The sequence below is a fragment of the Scyliorhinus canicula genome, chromosome 2, assembly GCF_902713615.1.
Source record: "Scyliorhinus canicula chromosome 2, sScyCan1.1, whole genome shotgun sequence".
In the NCBI taxonomy this organism is placed as follows: domain Eukaryota; kingdom Metazoa; phylum Chordata; class Chondrichthyes; order Carcharhiniformes; family Scyliorhinidae; genus Scyliorhinus; species Scyliorhinus canicula.
The window spans coordinates 210352787-210371801 of record NC_052147.1 but is presented as its reverse complement, the minus strand read 5'-3'; the positions used below and the strand labels follow the sequence as shown (position 1 = coordinate 210371801).

Below are 19015 nucleotides of genomic sequence, written 5' to 3'. Positions count from 1 at the left end.
ACTTTAACCTGGTGTTGTAAGACTTCTTACTGTGTTCCTGAAAATAGGCAATGTAGACAACTTTAAAAAAGCTATTAAGTGCTACTAAATACGGAGTCAAGTTTGAAATAATACTGTAAGGTACAAGTTTCCCAGCTTTTGAACCCCTTAGTTCACCAATGATGAAGTAGTGGTTCATAGATTCATAGAATTTACAGTGCAGAAGGAGGCCATTCGGCCCATTGAGTCTGCATCGGCTCTTGAAAGAGCATCTCCACCCTGTCCCCATATCCCAGCAACCCCACCCAACACTAAGGGCAATTTTGGACGCTAAGGGCAATTTAGCATGGCCAATCCACCTAACCTGCACATCGTTGGACTGTGGGAGGAAACCGGAGCACCCGGAGGAAACCCACCCGCACACGGAAAGAACGTGCAGACTCCACACAGGCAGTGACCCAAGCTGCGAATTGAACCCGGGACCCTGGAGCTGTGAAGCAATTGTGCTAATCACTATGCTACCGTGCTGCCCCGTTGCCTTTTATCTTGGAAAATTAAAGAAAGTTACATCAATGCAGGTAAAGAAAATGGGATGACTGTAAACTGCCACCTTAAGTCACTATAAAAGACAACATTTACTGAAGACTAATTTCCAATAGGCTACAACATATTCCCCTGGAGTTGCCCAAGTTGACGTCATGACATCTAACTGTGGGCGGGGCGAGGTTCGGTTACTTTATAGTTTCATTTTTTTTGGATATAGGAAACAAAAACCATATAAAGGAATTTGGCGCGACATTGTCGCAAAAATAGTTTGTCGAGTAAAAGCCGATGCCCCTTTAATGAGAAGCTTTGAATGTGCGGAGCGAGCGGCGGGCGAGCTGAGAGTTATTGACGTTTAGTGAGACAATGAGAGAGAAGTTTCCCCAAACAGCAGCAGCTTAGAAACCTGTCCCTGGGCCAAAGGGGAGAGAGGAGAAGGAGAAGGAGGAGGGAGAGGAAGAGGAGGACGTTTACTCTTTAACTCAAAGTTTAAAGTCAAGCTCGGCGGAGTCATTGACCCAGCCGCCGGGAGGTCGAGGGGGAGGCAGCTGCCGGATGACAGTCGGGGTCGGGCCGCAACATTTATTATTATTATTCTGGCTTTTGCCATTTTCATCTCTCCGCTGAGGTGCACGAACCTCGCGATAGTATTTGCACAAACGATGCGTGACGCTTAACTGATGCGAAGGTGACGGGGCCACTTGAAGACGCAGTGCAGAGGTGTGTGAACGTTTGTCACGGGGGGTGGGGATAAATATATATAGACAAGTCAGTGTGTGGAAAAAAATAAAGGGTGTTTTTATTTTTGAAAAGGAAAAATTAAAACCACTTTCTTGTCGCGTGTCTGGCGTGAGGTCGGTTTCAGTTTGCTGCTGGCTGAGGGTTTTTTTTTGGAGGGGGGAGGGCGTTGTGTCGGTGCTGACACTTTGTGTGTTTTTTTGTGTCTCAAAGTAGCTTGATGAGTGTCCAAAGTAACAGTGGAAGTGGTGGAAGTTTGGAGGGGACGCCATCTTGGTCCCAGTTCTCCACGTCCCCAACGCCGGGAGCTTTGCAGACTAACACGGCACCTGTAAAGGCTAAAGAAGGTAATTTGCTCCACACACTCATTCGGCTTCAACTCCCGCCTGCCTTTTCCGATGTCTTTTGAAATGTTTCGTCTCGTTATTTTTAAAAATTTGTTTGTTGTTCTTCTTCTCATTTGTGAAGCGGTGGCACGCCGGGTCCCAAGCGGGTTACTCCGAGGCCCTGGGTACATTTAACATGAGATGAGATGAGGTGTCTAATGGTTGGTCTTGTGGTGCACACGCCAGAAACCCCCAGGCGGAATCTTAGGCAGGACTTACTTGGCCTTTGGTACCGCTTCGATATACAATATATATATTTTTAAAAACCCTTCAGGCTCCACAGACCTTTGGTTGTGAAGTGACAAAAAGTGGAGCTGAGGTTTTATTGGAGCTGTAGCATGTTATGTTTACTCCATTGTGTGGCGCCCTCCTCCCCTCAGCGAGAGATGACGATGAAGAGGGTCAGGGCTTGACTTGGGGAGTCCATGATCTCATTTCAGTGCGAGTTTTGGCGGTTGACATATTGATTTGCAACATGATACTGAGAGGTTAAGTAAATTGTTTCTGAAAACGTAACCAGCAGGCTGAACTCCATTGCCATTTTTGGCAATGCCAGTCACCGATGAGATTTTTTTTTACAGTAAGTAGAAGGTATCAAACAGTATGGAAAGCACAACGCAGCTCAGCGTGGGGAGATTTTGGATTGTCAGATCAAAGGGAGACTGTCTTTTTGGCAACTGCAGCTATCCTTCCCACGATCTGAAGCAGAAGGTTTCGAAACCTAATGGCCTCCAAATTTTGTAAAACTTAAACCCCAGCGCATTTTCAGATCTTCACTACTATAAATGGACCCACCAATTAATCTATCAAAACAATTAGTAGCTTGATCAAACCTTCGTCACTTCTGTTTGCAGTTATTTGCATAAAGATGTACGAATAATAGTTTTTTGAAAGGGAAAGAAGAATAAAAAAATTGAAATAGCCACAGGTGAAATCTCAATATGCAATTTTTAACGAGTTAGAAAATACATGTATTCTTTGGATTTATTGGCTAGTACATTGCATTTTAAAATACTGCACTGTAAGCTAAAAAGCCTTTTACTGTTAAGGTAATAGCAACTGCTGAGTCATCAGAATGACTTTGATATATATATATTTAAAAATTGTATAACACAACTGCATTATAAAGTAGAAAAACAATTTTCAATGTATTCTGCACTCCTGGTATGTGGGAGTTTTTCATTTGTCGACATTGGGTATAATAAGCCTTTTCACAACTATTATGTCCATCTACACATACTGAGAGATATATTCCAGTCATGACAATATATTAGTATCTAATCACTTTGGAATGAAACAATTACTTAGCAAAAGTTGACATAGTATTATTTTGGGGAAAATAATTGTTAACTGCTGAATTTGAGCCACAAGCGGTAGTTATGTCAATGAAACAGCAAACCATGCCATTTATCTTCACTGAAATTATTTCATAAGCTTCAATGCTGCATGTAAATGTTTTGGAAGGCAATGACCTGTTGGAAATGTGAAAAAAATTGAATAACGCTTTACCATATTCAGCCAACATGCCAAAATGGATTACTTGATGCACTGTTGGGGAGGTGAAAATGACTTTTCACTGCGCAGTTTGTTCTCCGATTTATTTAATCAACAGTACACACTTGTTTTCATTGCAAAATACAAATCATAGTACATTTTTACAAATGTTATGTGAAGAAAGTTTCAAATACAGCATGCTGACATTATTTGTAAACACTTGGGTCTCACTAATAGTCAACTGTAGTCTCTACATTAAATGTGTTCTTAGTTTCTTGCATGTACTTTTAATATTCATTATAAAAATCAAATGCTTGAAACGCAACGAGTTCCATTGACGTTTCAAATTGGAAATTTCATTCCAAATTAAAAACTAGTGAGTAATACTTGTTGATATTTTTGCAAAGGTCTGGGTAATCCGAAGTTTGTTGGGCTGATTGATTTCTAATAATTGGTTGAAGCACTGATTGTAAAATTATTTGTTTCCAGGAAGTAGCCCTAGTCAAAAGAGGTCTGGTGGTGCAGTGGGTAGCTAGGTTCGAGTCCCATTCTAGGACTTCATATTCAAGGGAGGTATATTCATAACGTGGCCAAACAGTTTGGGTGTCAATTTATAATTCCTCTTGTCAAATGGCAAGTGCAGAATTCCTGGTCAGCTGTGCGATGGAAAGAAATTGGAGCCCGTGCCTTTGCAATTCATCGTTCCAGGCTACAACATGCATGTTGCCACAGCAACTCTGATTCCATGCCGATCAGTTGGCTAGATGGCCAATGTGGATCAGATTAATGTCAGTAGGACAGGGTTTGATCCATGTTCTGGCTGGGGCGCAGGACCTCTCACCTTGCCCTCCCATGGTCGAGATCGTGGTGTTGTGGCTGGACCTACATTTGGGCAACAAACTCCAGAAGGAGAAGCACTTTTCAGAAAAAAAGACAGTAGAAAACAAAATTCCCATCTAAGATTAATTTCATTTGAAATTAAATTCATATTGCATAATAGAATGGCTCTTCACATAAAAATGAGTATGAGCACAATGGATTTGTCACATACTTTAGATGTTATCTTGGCAATAAAATAACTAAAAGCTGCATGTAAATACTTATAAAGAAGCAGATGCAAGATAAAAGGGTCATTGTCCTGGGAAAAGAGGCAAATTTCATTTTTTTTTGTAATATTGTATGCCAGTGATCAGATGTGTACTGACAATTTTACAGTGCCTTTTGCCCTGGTGATCTGTTTTAATTTGTTGACAGAAATTTTCATAATTACATTAATTAAACCTTTTTATGCAATATATGTATATTGTAGCCTATTTAAACAGAGGTTTGTTTGCATTGACATCACCTGTATGAAATGCATCTTGTGTTTTATTGCAGGCTCATCTTTGTATTTTCAAAAAATATGACCCATAGAAGACATTGTAGTATTTTAGGGACTAGGGACTATTTGCAATAAAAGCTGCAGTATTGGTGCAAAATGGTTTTACTTTGCACTGTGCACTGATGAATTTATTTTATTTTTAGAAAATAAATGAGTACCCAATTATATTTTTCCAATTCAGCATGGCCAATCCATCTAACCTGCACATCTTTGGGTTGTGGGAGTGAAACCCACACAGACACGGGAGAATGCGCAAAGTCTACACTGACAGTGACCCGGGGCCGGGATTGAACCCGGGTCCTCAACGTCGTATACTGATGAATTTGTAGTGTAGAATGGACTTGGAGTCTGGTCTGACCTGACGTTGAAACAAAGTAGATTGAGACCTTGGGGAAGTGTGTCTTGCTGTACTTTACATAGTCAGTTTGGGCAGAATATCCAGTTTAAGCTTCAGAAGTTAGTATTATTGAAGCAAAAAGGATTTGTACTGATAAATCTATGCAGGCTGAAGCATGTGATACAATGATAACCGTATTGTTCGAATCCATTTTGGGATTTTCTTGAAAGATATTTTGCGGGATAACTCCTGGTTTAAACTGCATGCTTGTCATACGGTTGACTTTGTAGAAGTATCTGAAGGGATGTCCTCGATGATTTCCTTTTCATCCATTTGATGTTGTTACTCCTGATTTTGTCCAAGAATTGAATGTTTTCAGGGCAGCTAGGCCTGTTGTATACTTATTAGCCCACGTATTGCTCCCAAACCTGTGTATTTCAGTGCTAATTTAAAGTGGCCAATCTGTTCCTGATATTACTTTAATTTTGATTGATCTTTCGCTGATTCAAAACATGCATCATATTGGGAAACTTGTATATTGGGGGAAAGATGATTAGATTGTTCAGATATTTTATATTGAATAATAATGCATATTGTATGAGGATTCTAGTGTGCATCTGATCATTCAAAATTATCAATGTACTAAAAACCTGAAGTGTCCAATAACTTGTAATAATGTAATAGAATGAGGTAGAAGTTTAGTACTCAATTTAATTACTCGGTGATTTGAAAGAAGAGTTTGCAATAGTTATATTAAGGGTAGTAGAGGGAGATGAAACATTCAGTTGCAGTATATATTTCATGTTCTATGCACAGTTGCATACTGTTTCAGGCAGTGAATCCAAACCAGGTTTTTTCACCTGGTCAGCCTGCAGTTATTGGACTTTATAACATGTGGGGAATAAAACTCATGTAATTACTGTCTTTCTTCACTGAAGAGTAAAAATTTGCTACCATTCTATTTATTATTCCAGAAAGTCCAAAAACATACACGCACAGTATTGTGGTTTTTAGTTTTACCTGAGGTGGTTTTGGGAGCACCGTTAACTACATTTTCAGCTGTTTCGTTACCAAAGTTTAATCTAGAAATTGAGCGTATTCTGTATACTTCGTCATATCTCCTCCCACATGTGTGTATTTCCACACTTTAAGAACTGTTTATTCTTGACCTGCAGCAGGTGATGGTGATTTTGTATAACTTTGTCCAACTATGTAATGTTACATCTTTAGTGTATCCAAATGTGAATAAAGGAGCGTTTATTCAAACTTACTGGAAATTAATATTTGATAATCCATTAACTAAGTGACAGTATTTTTTATTATTAATTAATATTCTGATTAAACACAAGTCCAGTTTCCATTTTGAATACAGAAATCCAAGTTCATATTCCTTGATGTAGTTTGTATACTTCTATACTGGTCAAATTGTTCTGAAATAAATAATTAACATAATTTTAAAAATTGCTTAATCATATTAGTTATGTCAAAGTTTTGCCAACATCCTGTCTATCTATCCATGTCGTCACCTTTAATTCCAATCTTAATTGATTTTTATATCCGATACCACTCGCAATTTTTCTAGTTGCATTTAAAAGTTTAACTCGTACCCCTTAGTGTATACTTTTCTTTTGTTGCTGACAATCAGTTACATTTCTCACCTATTTAATAACCAGTACCAATAGTATCTAGTAATATTTATCACATCATAAAGTAACTTTGCACGCTTATAAAGACATGGGTAAGATTGGAAATTCATTGTGTTGTGAATTGTGGACACAATATTGCCACTTTGGTGCATTTAGCTAGGTCGTCCAGTGGATAATTTAAAATTTTGTATTTTGGTAGCTTATAATATACAGATATTGAAATGAAACAAAGCCTAACCTTTTTCCAGTGGAACATGAAATGTTTTTCTTAGCATTCCATAATTATAATCGTAACCGTGAACAAAATTTAAACGTTGGGGAAAAAGGGGAATCTAGAGCTGAACCAAAACACACAATGTTAGGAATGCACAATAGATTCTTTAATACCTATTTCTCATCTACATGCCGCCACTCAGATATAATCAGGAAGCAACATTAGTTTTACATGTATGCTAATGATACCCAGCTCTATCTCACCACCACCTCTTGACTCCTCTGCTGTTGCTAAACCATAAGACTGCTTATCCAACATCCACAACTGGATTCGCAGATATTTCCTCAAATTAAATGTTGGGAAGACTGAAGCCATCACTTTTGGACCCCTCTCCAAACTCCGTTCTTAGGTACCAATTCCATCCCCCTCCCTTGGAACAGTCTGAGATTAAGCCAGTCTGTTCGCAAACTTGCCGTCATATTTGACTGCGAGATATGCTTCTGACTTTCTATTCCTGCCGTCACTAAGACTGCCTTTAACATCTGGTGCTGAAACCCTCATTCATGCATTTGTTCCTCAAGACTTTACTATTCCAACACATTCCTGGCCGGTCTCCCATATTCTATGCTCCGTAAACTTGAGGCCATCCAAAACTGCCCATGTTTTAACTTGCACCAAGTCCCATTCCACTATCACCTCTGTGCTTGGTGACCTTTCGCTTCTGGCCAAGATTTTAATATTTGCATTTTTGTTTTCAAATTGTTCCATGGCCTCGCCACTTCCTATCTCTGTAATTTCCTCCAGCCTCTCAATGCTCAGATAATCTCCACTGCTCTGATTCAGGCCTATTGGGCATCCTTAATTTTAATCACTTTTCCATTGCTGGCTGTGCATTCAGTTGTCTGGACCCTAAACTTTGGAATATCCTCCCTACAGCCCTCTATCTCGTCACCTCAATTTTCTTTTTTAAGGCACTCCTTATACCTATTTCTCCATCCAAGCTTTTGGTCATCTGACCAAATATCTTGTGGCTCAGTGTCATTTTTCGTGATGCTCTTGTGATGTGCATGTGGTGCAGTGATTAGCACTGGGACTGCGGCGCTGAGGAGCCGGGTTCGAATCCCGGCCCTGGGTCATTTTCTGTGTGGAGTATGCACATTCTCCCCATGTCTGCGTGGGCTTCACCCCCACAACCCAAAGATGTCCTGGTTGGGTGGATTGGCCATGCTAAATTGCCCCTAATTGAAAAAGAAAAATAATTGGCTACTATTGTTTTATTACATTACAGGAGCTATATAAATGGTGTGTATGTTATTGAAAGACGGAAGGTACATTAATGATTCTTTGCAGATGCTTGATCAGAACTGGTTCTCAAACTAGTTGAATTTTTGATAGTAGTAGATCACGCGTTTTTGTTTAGAAATATTTTGCATAATATTATGTAATAAAGTGTAGTCTTGCTTTTTGGAGAAATGAGACCAGGTTTGGTGACTTGTACTTGGGGGAGATGTTGGTAGTGGTACATAGTGGTAATATTATCAGACCAGTAATTCAGAGGCGCTCTGAGAACATTTGCTCAAATCCCACCATGGCAGCTGGTGCAATTTTGAGTTCAATTAATTAATCTGGAACCAAAAGCTAGTATCAGTAATGGTAATCATAAATCTATATTCACTTGTTGTGAAAACCCATCTTGGTCACTAACATCTTTTGGGAAAGAAATCTGCCATTCTTACCTGGTCTGGTCTACATGTGAGCCCAGACCCACAGAAATGTGGTTGGCCTTTAACTACCCTCTGAAATGGCCTCGTAAGCCCTTAGTTCAAGAGCAATTAAGGATGGGCAATAAATAAATGCAGGCTTTGCTAGCAATGCAGGCGCAATGACAGGATATATTTTTTTAAACTCAAAAATTGAGGCAAACATTTCTCTTCTTGCCTGACCCTCATCTGCACAATGCCTTTGTGGCAAAATCATCAGAAGTGTTGATATCTTTGAGATATTGATGGCAAAAGGTTTAAGTTCAGAATTGATGGAAAAATAGCTGTTCTTTGATTATATCAGCCACAGATTTGCCACCCCTCTCATCTTCAAAGATCTAATCTAATTTGTTAACTTTAATTTTGGACATTGCAGTTAAGATTTTTTGATTTGATTACGAATAAAACTGTTTAGATATCTTGATGGGACAACTGAAGTAAAATTAACCAAATAATATAAGTTGCCCTCATGTGGAATTGCATATTGTATATAATGTGTGTTTAGAATATCAATTTCCTTCAGATCATAAGAACGAGGAGCAGGAGTAGGCTGTCTGGCCCCTCGAGCCTGCTCCACCATTCAATGAGATCATGGCTGATCTTTTGTGGACTCAGCTCCACTTTCCGGCCCAAACACCATAACCCTTAATCCCTTTATTCTTCAAAAAACTATCTATCTTTACCGTTAAAAACATGTAATGAAGGAGCCTCAACTGCTTCACTGGGCAAGGAATTCCATAGATTCACAACCCTTTGGGTGAAGAAGTTCCTCCTAAACTCAGTCCTAAATCTACTTCCCCTTATTTTGAGGCTATGTCCCCTAGTTCTGCTTTCACCCGCCAGTGGAAACAACCTGCCCGCATCTATCCTATCTATTCCCTTCATCTCCACCCCTACCTGCAGTTTTGGTGTCCCAAGATCAGTTGTCTCCTCACTTGGAACCTGATCTATGATTTATGTATGCTTTATTTAGAGTCGTGTAGGAGGTGAATTAACACATAGTTTGGCTCCCATTCGTTTCTGTATACATCACTAATCAGAAAAGGCTCTTTGAGGGGATGGTATCCCCCACGTGAGTCGAAAGTACATGTATGATTTCTGACTTTTCCTTGCCATGTCTATAAACTGCAGCAGCAACAAAAGGGAAGCCAGTAACTATGTCTGACACGTGTGACTGATACATAACCTTCTATTTTGTACTGCTGCTGAGCTGAATATTTGATCATTTATTGGAATAGTGGCTCTTTCATTAATTTGCATCTCTGTTGGGAGTGTATAATCAAGGTTATAAAAATGTATATGCATATACCTGGTGGTGATCTTTTTTTCTACTCTCACCCTCCAACCTTGCTAAATAGATTTTAGATGGTTTCTGGAAGTCTGCCACACTATGGCAGAAAGACTTTTCTGGCAGGAAGGGGAGATTCATTTTCGAAAACACTCCGTGTATAAGTGGTATTCTAATTTTTGTGTCAACAAAAATGTTACATCAAGTTGACAGGACGGAAATGGTCTGTTAGGCCAACTGCACATGGGTCCCCTCCAAGTCCCCTTCACCTGGCTCCATCAGGATACCATAATCCCTTGTGTATGTATGTAGCTTCCCCTTAAATACATGTGATGTTTGCCTCAACTACAACATTCAGAATCATTGGTCATTTAGTCCATGCCAGCTTTCAGTCCGTCCTATTGCCCTGCTCTATCCCCATAGCACTGCAAGTTTATTTCCCCCATGCCTATCCAATTTCCTTTTGAAATAATTGATACACCACTCTTGTCGGCAGGTCATTACCACTCGATGTGTTTATAAAGAAAAATGTTTTTCCTCACAATCCCCTTGTAAATCTTGCCCTAAATCTTAAATCAGTATTCCCTCTCCCCTGTACTCGTCAACAAATGGCAACAGCTTTTCATTGTCTACCCCATCCAAATTGTCATAATTTTGTATACATCACTCAAATCTCCTTCTTTGTGCCAAGGTGAGCAACCCCAATTTATCCAGATTAACCGTGTAACAAAATCCCTTCATCTCTGGAACCATTCTTGTCAATGTCTTCTGAATCCTTTCAAGGATCTTTCATTTTTTTTAATAAATGTTTTTATTGGGTTTTTTTTTGAGCAAGGTATAATTACTGTTATGTACACAGAATAAGAAACACAAATATATATATATATATACACACATTTAGAGGAGAAGGGCACACCCCAACATAAAATAAAATACAATAACATATGCAATGGAATAACTGGTGGGGTATTGTGCACCAGCTTGACAGCGGCATCTCTGTACATCTGGCAAAATTACCCACCCCACAGAAGTAGGGAACTGCCTGCGTGGGGGGGGGGGGGGGGGGACTCCACAGGTCTGGGGCAAGACCAGAACATGTGGGCGTGGTTGGCCAGGCCTCTTTGGCACCGTTCACATCTGTCCTCCACCTCCTGGAAGAATCTACTCACGGGTTCTTGTTAAGTGGGCTCTATGTACCACTTTTAGTTGCGTCAGGCTGAGCCTTGCGCACGTGGCGGTGGAGTTGACTCTATGCAGTGCCTCGCTCCAGAGTCCCCACCCTATCTCAATCCCCAGGTCCTCCTCCCATTTCTTTCTTGTTGCGTCCAGTACGGTGTTGGCCCTTTCTACCAGTCGGCCATACATGTCACTACAGTTCCCTTTATCTAGGATGCTTGCGTCCAGTAGTCTTCCAGTAGTGTCTGTCATGGCGGTTGTGGGTTTGTCCTTGTCACCTTTCGTAAGAAGTTTTTGAGCTGCAGATACCGTAGTTCATTCCCCCTGGCTAGCCGAAAGTTTGTCCAGTGTTGCGATCCTGCCGTCCGTGTAAAGGTCCCTGACTGTCAGTGTCCCTCTGTCCTGCCTCCACCTTTTGAAGGTGGCGTCAGTCCGTGCTGGTGTGAACCTATGGTTGTTGCAGATGGGAGCCTTGTCCGACATTTTGGTCAGACCAAATTGCTGCCGCAGTTGGTTCCAGGATTGGAGGGTGGCTGTCACCACTGGGCTGTTGGAGTGTCTTTTGGGTGGGTATGGGAGTGCTGCCGTGGCGAGGGCGGGTGGGAGGGAGGTCCCCACGCAGGAGGCCTCCTCCGCGTGCACCCACTCGGCCTCTGGCTCCTGGATCCATCCCCTTACTCGCTCGGCTGTTGCCGCCCAGTGGTAGAATTGTAGATTTGGGAGGGCTAGCCCCCCCCTGGATTTTGTTTTTTGTACAACCTTCTTTGGGATCCTAGCATTTTTACCCCCCCATACGAACACCATGATAAGTTTGTCCAGCGCTTTGAAAAAGGCCTTGGGGATGTAGATCGGAATGGATCTAAACAGGAAGAGGAACCTGGGCAGTACGTTCATTTTGATCGTCTGGACTCTCCCCGCGAGGGAGAGTGGGAGTGTGTTCCATCTTTGCAGGTCCTTGTTTACTTTCTCCATCAGACTGGTGAGGTTCCATTTGTGGATCCCTTTCCAGTCATGGGTGATTTGGATCCCCAGGTAGCGGAATTTGTGTTGAGTTTGTAGCCCGAGAAGGCTCCAAACCCTTTCAGGAGCGCAATGATTCCGTCCATGCTGCTCTGTGGGTCCGAGATGTACAGGAGCAGGTCATCTGCATAGAGTGAGACTTTGTGCTCTCTGCCTCCCCTTCGGATCCCCCTCCAATTTTTTGCTGCCCTGAGCGCGATTGCTAGTGCGAACAGCAGCGGGGACAGTGGGCATCCTTGTCTGCTGCCCCTGTGCAGCTGGAAGTATTGGGAGTTGGTATTGTTGGTCCGTATGTTCGCCATGGGAGCGTTGTATAGGAACTTTATTCAAGCGGTGAACCCTATTCCAAGCCCGAACCGCTCCAGTACCTCTGAGGTATTTCCATTCGACTCTGTCGAAGGCCTTTTCTGTGTCCAGGGAGACGATCACCTCATGTGTTATCTCCCCGGAGGGGGTCATTATCACGTTCAGCAGGCGCCTGATGTTCGAGGTAAGCTGTCTACCTTTGACGAAGCCCGTCTGGTCCTCTGTGACTACCTCGGGTACACAGTCTTCTAGCCTTTTGGCTAGGATTTTGGCCAGTATTTTGGCGTCTGCGTTAAGCAGTGAGATGGGTCTGTATGACCCACATTCCGTTGGGTCTTTGTCTTTCTTTGGTATCAGCGAGATTGAGGCCTGTGCTAACGTGCGTGGCAGTGTGCCCCTAGCTAGCAAGTCTGTGAACATCTCCTGCAGGTGCGGGGCCAGCGCTGTCGCAAATGTTTTGTAGAAGTCCGCCGGGAATCCGTCCGGTCCCGGCGCCTTCCCCGCCTGCATGGAGCTAATGCTGTCCATGATCTCTCCCAGTGCTAGTGGTGCTTCCAGGTCCCGTTTTCTGCCCCCTCTCACAACTGGTATGTCCAGTCCATCAAGGAACCGGTTCATCCCAGCCCTCCCCGTTGGGGGATCTGAGGTGTACAGCTCTTGGTAGAGGGCCTTGAAGGTTTTGTTAATCCTCTCTGGTTCTGTTTCCAACGTGCCTCCGGTACCCCTGATTTGCGCAATTTCTCTGGTGGCTGCCTGCTTTCTCAGCTGGTATGCCAACAGGCGGCTGGCTTTGTCTCAGTGTTCGTACAGGGTCCCGCGCGCCTGGTGAGTTGGTGCACTGCTTTCCTGGTGGATAGCAGGTCAAAGTTCCTTTGTAGAAGGGCAGCACGGTGGCCTAGTGGTTAGCACAACCGCCTCACGGCGCTGAGGTCCCAGGTTCGATCCCGGCTCTGGGTCACTGTCCGTGTGGAGTTTGCACATTCTCCCCGTGTCTGCGTGGGTTTCGCCCCCACAACCCAAAAATGTGCAGAGTAGGTGGATTGACCACACTAAATTGCCCCTTAATTGGATAAAATAATTGGGTAATCTAAATTTTAAAAGAAAAAAAAAAGTTCCTTTGTAGTTCTTTCCTCTCCGCCAGGAGATCTATGGTCAGGGCCTCGGAGTATTTACAGTCTACCTCCAGTATGGAGTCGACTAGCTTCTGCCTAGCCACCCTTTCCTCCCTATCTCTTCGCGCTTTGAAGGCAATGATTTCCCCTCTTAGTACGACCTTTAGCGCTTCCCAGAACGTGGAGGGTGAGACCTCCCCGTTTTGGTTGTTCTCCTTGTACTCCTTGTACTCTGCTATGGCCGCACTATCCTTTCGCTGAAGGCCTTGTCAGCTAGTAAGGCACCGTCCAACCTCCATGTGGGGCTCTGGGCCCTTCCCGTCTCTAGCCGCACGTCCATGTAATGTGGAGCGTGGTCTGATATCACAATTGCGGAGTATTCCACTATGTCTATCCCTGGAAGCACCGTTTTCCCCACCACAAAGAAGTCAATTCTGGTGTACACGTTGTGTACTGGGGAGAAGCAGGAGAATTCTTCCTCCCCCAGGTGAACGAACCTCCAGGGGTCCACTGCTCCCATCTGCTCCATAAAGTGACTGAGTTCCCTTGCCATGCTTGAGGTTTTCCCCGTTTTGGGGTTTGATCTGTCCATCTTTGGATCCTCTACACAGTTGAAGTCCCCCCCCCCATGATTAGTCGATGCATCGCTATGTCCGGGATTTCTGCCATGGTCTTTTTGATGAAACTTGTGTCGTCCCAGTTGGGCGCGTACACGTTGACTAGAACTACCGGTGCCCCATCCAGGGCCCCGCTGACCATGACATACCGCCCCCCTGGGTCTGTAACCATCTTTGTCGCCCTAAACATCGTCCGCTTGCCGATCAGGATCGCCACCCCCCTGGCCCTTGTCCCATAGCAGGAATGGTAGGTTTGTCCCACCCAACCCTTTCTTACCCGCAGTTGGTCCTGCTCCCTCAGATGCGTCTCTTGGAGGAAGACTGTCGACCCTCATATTTCTGAGGTGGGTGAGGACTCTGGATCTCTTCACTGGGCCGTTAAGTCCCCTTACGTTCCAGGTGATTATTTTTCCCCCTCGCTCCTGTGGGATTAACCATACTTATCTGGTGGACGCGCCCCTGCCTGGCCTCTACGGTTTTCTGCCCGCTCTTCCCCATCCTACCCTGCACCCCTCTCGCCTGCTCTCCCTTCTCCATTACTCTCGTTCCCCCGTGCTGGGGCCTGGCCTCCTACCTGGAGCGGTCCCTCGGGCAGTGGTTTGTTCTATGTTCTGGGTGTTCCTGCCGGGGGGGGGGGGGGGGGGGGTGTGTGTGTGTCGTTGCCCCTTGCCAGGGGTCCCTCGCCCCTACCCCCGCTGGTTGTTTTCCAGCCTGTGCTCCTCGACGAACCTATTCGCCTCAGTGGGGGCTGTAAAGAAGTATTCCCTATTTCGGTATGTGACCCAGAGTTTCGCTGGGTGCAGCATACCAAAACGCACTCTGCTGCTGTGGAGAGCTGCTTTCGCTCTGTTGAACTCAGCCTGTCTCCTAGTTATATCCTCATAGATTCGAATGGCGTGCCCTTTCCATTTGCAAGCTCTATTTTCCCTGGCCCAGCGCAGGATTGTCTCCCTACCCTGGTACCGGTGCAGTTTAGCTATGACTGCTCTCGGTTGTTCCCCTGCCTTGGGCTTCGCAGCGACCGATGTGCTCTGTCCATTTCCGGTGGGTTGGGGAAAGGTTTCCTCCCCATTAAGTTGCCCAGCATTTCAGCCACGTATGCTGTTGGGTTTCTACGCTCGCTCCCCTCTGGCAGGCCCACTATCCTGACATTTTGCCTCCTTGAGCGGTTTTCCTGGTCATCTACTCTGCCCTTCAGGCTTCCCTGTGTTGCGCCCAGTCTCGCCACTTCCCTCTCCAGGGCCGTGACCCGGTCGCTCACGTCAGTCGCTGCTTTCTGCAGCTCCTTAATGGTCGCCTCCTGGGCTTCCATTTCTCCCCTTGGGTATCCAATTTCTCCTCTAATCTGGTCAGGGCCTGCTGCACCCCTGACATGGCCCTGGCCACTGCTGCCTGCACTGCGGCCTCTATTTCTGCCTTCACGTCTGCCTTGAGTACCTGCAGCTGCTCCCTCAGCGCCTCGGTAAAGGCTTCCTTCCTGCTCCTGCTCCCCCCTGGCCCCGGGGGAGAGGGCACCTGTTGGTCCAGCTCTTTTCGATGCGGCGATACTTTTGTTCTGCCGCTTCGTGAGCCGATTCGCTCGCCTGAGCTGGCTCGCCCCTTGCCCGGTCTGTATCTGGTGGCCCTTCTCCCTCTGTTCTAACTTTCTTCTGGCATTTTTTCCTCCCACTTCCCTTTCTTCTTTTCTTCTCCCCTTGTTTTTCCTTCCCCCCCCTTTTCCACACCCTATCTTTATTCTTTGTCTCTTCCCTTTTTCTTCCTTCCTCCCTCCTTTCCTTTGCTACTTTATTTTTCCCCCTTTTATGCAACTCCTCTTAGGTGGGCTTGTTTTGGATGGGACAAGAGAGTGCAAGAAGAGAGAGATAAAAATAAAAAATAATAATAAAAATATATATATATGTATATATTTCCCCCTCCCCTCTTTAACAGTTCTTCTCTTTTTCTTCCTTTCCCCTCACTCACCCAGGGTAGAGAGAGAGAGAGTCTCTTTGTTCTTGCCTCGTGGTGGTCGCTGCCGGTTTGTGGGGGGGTGGTCGGGTCGGTCCCTGCTACTCCGTTCGGGTCGGTCCCCGCTGCTCCGTTCGGGTCGCCGCTCGTCGCACCCCGCGCTCTCCCGGTGGGGGTGGTTAGGTCGCTGCTCCTCTACGCCCTCCTTGCCGCAGGCTGGGCCCCGCTTCTGACCGGGCCGCTGCCGCTCCGCTCCTGGCCTGCGCTCTGGTGCCGGTGGGGGTGGACCTGCCTCTGCTGCCGTCGCCGGTGCTGCCGATGATGCCGCCGCCGAGGATCCTCTGCCGGCCGTATCGTTGTTGGGGGGGGGGGTCGTCTTCCCTGCCCTGCTCTCCCCGCTGCGGAGATAAAGGCCCCGGCCTCTTCACTCTGCGGGAGCCCCTTTTAGCGCGGCCGCTCAGCTCGCCGCCCGGAAGTCGAATCTCTCAAGGATCTTTCATGAAGTGTGTAGACCAAACTGGGTGCAATAATCTAAGTTGTGGCCTAACCACTACCTTATAAAGGTTCAGCATTACTTCCCTGCTTATGTACCCAAGGCTACCATTTATGAAGCACAAGATCTCGTATACTTTGGTTATTTTCTCAATATGCCATGCCACATTCAAATCCCTCGGTCTCTTTGTTCCTGCACACGATTTAGATCTGTGCTATTAAGTATGTATTACCTCTCCTTATCCCTTCTGCCAAAATGCCTTCAATTCCATCTGCCACCTGTCTGCCCATTTTGCTAGTTTATGTATTTTCAGTTGATGTTGATTGCTTAATTTTGAAGTGTTACAGTCTTCCAATATTCAAGTCAATATGTATATATGTATAAAAAGCAGTGGCCCTAGCACTGACCTCTGGGGAATTCTACTGTTTGCCATCCCCCCCGTCTGAAAGCAACCATGTACCACAAGTTGCTGTTTGCTGTCCTTCGGCCAGTTCTTTTATCCAAGTTGACACTGATCTTCCTGTTCCATAAGCCTCAATTTTATTAGCCAACCTTTTATGTGGTACTTTGTCAAAAGCTTTCTTAAAATCTATATGGACAACGCCCGCCCATTGTTTTTCCTTCCTCAGCCTTCTCTGTTACTTCATCAAATAATTCAATTAGGTTAGTCAAACATGATCTGTCTTTTACAAATCCACACTGATTCTCAATTAACTCAAAAAAAAGTTTCCCAAGTGCCTGTTAATTTTTTTCCCCCTGGTTATTATTTCGTCCATCACTGATTATTGACTGGCCTGTGGTTACTCGGAATGTCATTGCATTCTTTCTTGAATAAGGGTGCTGTATTTGCCATTTGTAAATCCTCTGATACCTCCCTTGTATCTAGGGAATATTATGGCAAGCTGTTCTACTATCGGCATTTACAACCTGAGATGCAAACCATCTGCATCAGGTGACTTACCTACTCTTAAGCATACCCATCCTTCCTGTGATGTCCAGCCTATCAATTTTCACTTCATCCATTACTGCAACAATGTCTACTTCTATCGATATTTTGTCAGCATCCTTTTCCTTGGTAAATGCTGAAATAAAGTACTTATTAAGTAATTTATCCTTTTGCTGCACCAGTAAGCATATATTGCCCTCTTTGTGCCTAATAGATCACCCACCCTGCTTACTATTTCTATGCTGGTAGAAGACTTTAGAGTTGCCTATTGTCCAGTCTTATTTTCCTCTCATGTTCCCTCTCAACTTGGATTTGACTGGGCTCTCATTTAATAACAATAATAATCTGTATTAGTGTCACAAGTAGGCTTTCTTTTAACACTGCAATAAAGTTACTGTGAAAAGCCCCAAGTTGCCACACTCTGGCACCTCATGGGTACACTGAGGGAGAATTCAGAATTTCCAATTTACCTAACATTACGTCTTTTGGAACTTGTGGGAGGAAACCAGCGCACGCAGAGGAAACCCACGCAGACACGGGGAGAATGTGCAGACTCAGCACAGACTGAAGTCGGGAATCTGTGTCCAGGGAGATGATCACTTCCGGTATTCTCCACCCGGGTTTGGTCAGGATCACGTTAAGTAGCCGTCTGATGTTTGACATTGGCTGTCTACCCTTGACAAAAGCCCATTTGGTCTTCTGCTATCACCTCTGATACGCAGTCCTCCAGCCTTTTGGCAAGGTCTTGGCCAGTATTTTCGCGTCTATGTTTAGCAGCAAAATGGGTCTATAGGACCTGCATTCAGTTGGGTCTTTGTCTTTCTTGCTTATCATTGCGATTGATGCCAGTGCTAGCATGAGTGGCAGGGTGCTCCTCACCAGCGAGTCTGTGAACAACTCCCACAGGTGCGGGCCAGTGCCATCGCAAATTTGTTGTAGACGTCGGCTGGGAATCCGTCTGGTCCCAGTGCCTTCCCCGCCTACTTAGAGTTGATGCTCTCCAAGATTCCTCCCAGTTCTAGCAGTGCTTCCAACACCCGTTTCCTGTCCTCCCCCACGACTGGTATGTCCAGTCCATCGGGGAACTGTTTCATCCTCAAGCCACCTGCTGGGGTCTTGGAGGAGTACAGCTGTCAGTAGAAGGTCTCAAATGCTTTGTTGACCTTTTCCAGCTCTGCTACTAGTTTGCTTTTGCTGCTTCTAATCTGAGCTGTTCGCCTCGTGGCTGCCTGCTTTCTCAGTTGGTGACCCAGCAGACGGCTGGCTTTGTCTCCGTGCTTGTACAGGGATCCCATGCCTGGTGGAGTTGGTGCACTGCTTTTCTCGTGGATAGCAGGTCAAAGTCCATTTGTAACTTTTTCATCTCGCCAAGAGCACTACGGTTGGGGCCTCTGAGTATCGCCGGTCTACTTCCAGTATGGAGTTGAGTAGCTGTTGCCTAGCCACCCCCTCTTCCTTTTCTCTTTATGCTTTGGAAGTGATAATTTCACGCCTGATCACAGCCATCAGCGCCTTCCAGAATGAACATGGTGGGACCTCTCCATTCTGGTTATTAGTAATAAACCCATCTATGGCCTGCGATATTTTCTCGCAGAAAGCCTTATTGGCCAGGAGGGCTGTGGCCAACCTACA

General features: G+C 44.9%; 1 protein-coding gene across 6 annotated transcripts in view; it reads left to right on the top strand.

Annotated features, from left to right (window-relative positions):
- Window positions 1-781: 781 nt before the first annotated feature.
- The window catches only part of LOC119961928 (serine/threonine-protein kinase tousled-like 1), a 252762-nt gene continuing 234528 nt past the window's right edge, over window positions 782-19015 (top strand). The window contains exons 1-2 of one of the 6 annotated variants that reach the window (XM_038789486.1): window positions 782-1242; window positions 1477-1607. In XM_038789486.1, the coding sequence (XP_038645414.1) occupies window positions 1481-1607 (127 nt within the window). In that variant the 5' untranslated portion in view covers window positions 782-1242; window positions 1477-1480. Of the gene's footprint in view, window positions 1243-1274; window positions 1291-1473; window positions 1608-19015 lie in introns of those variants that run through there. The other 5 variants (XM_038789485.1, XM_038789488.1, XM_038789489.1 and 2 more) reach the window with 5 other exon arrangements.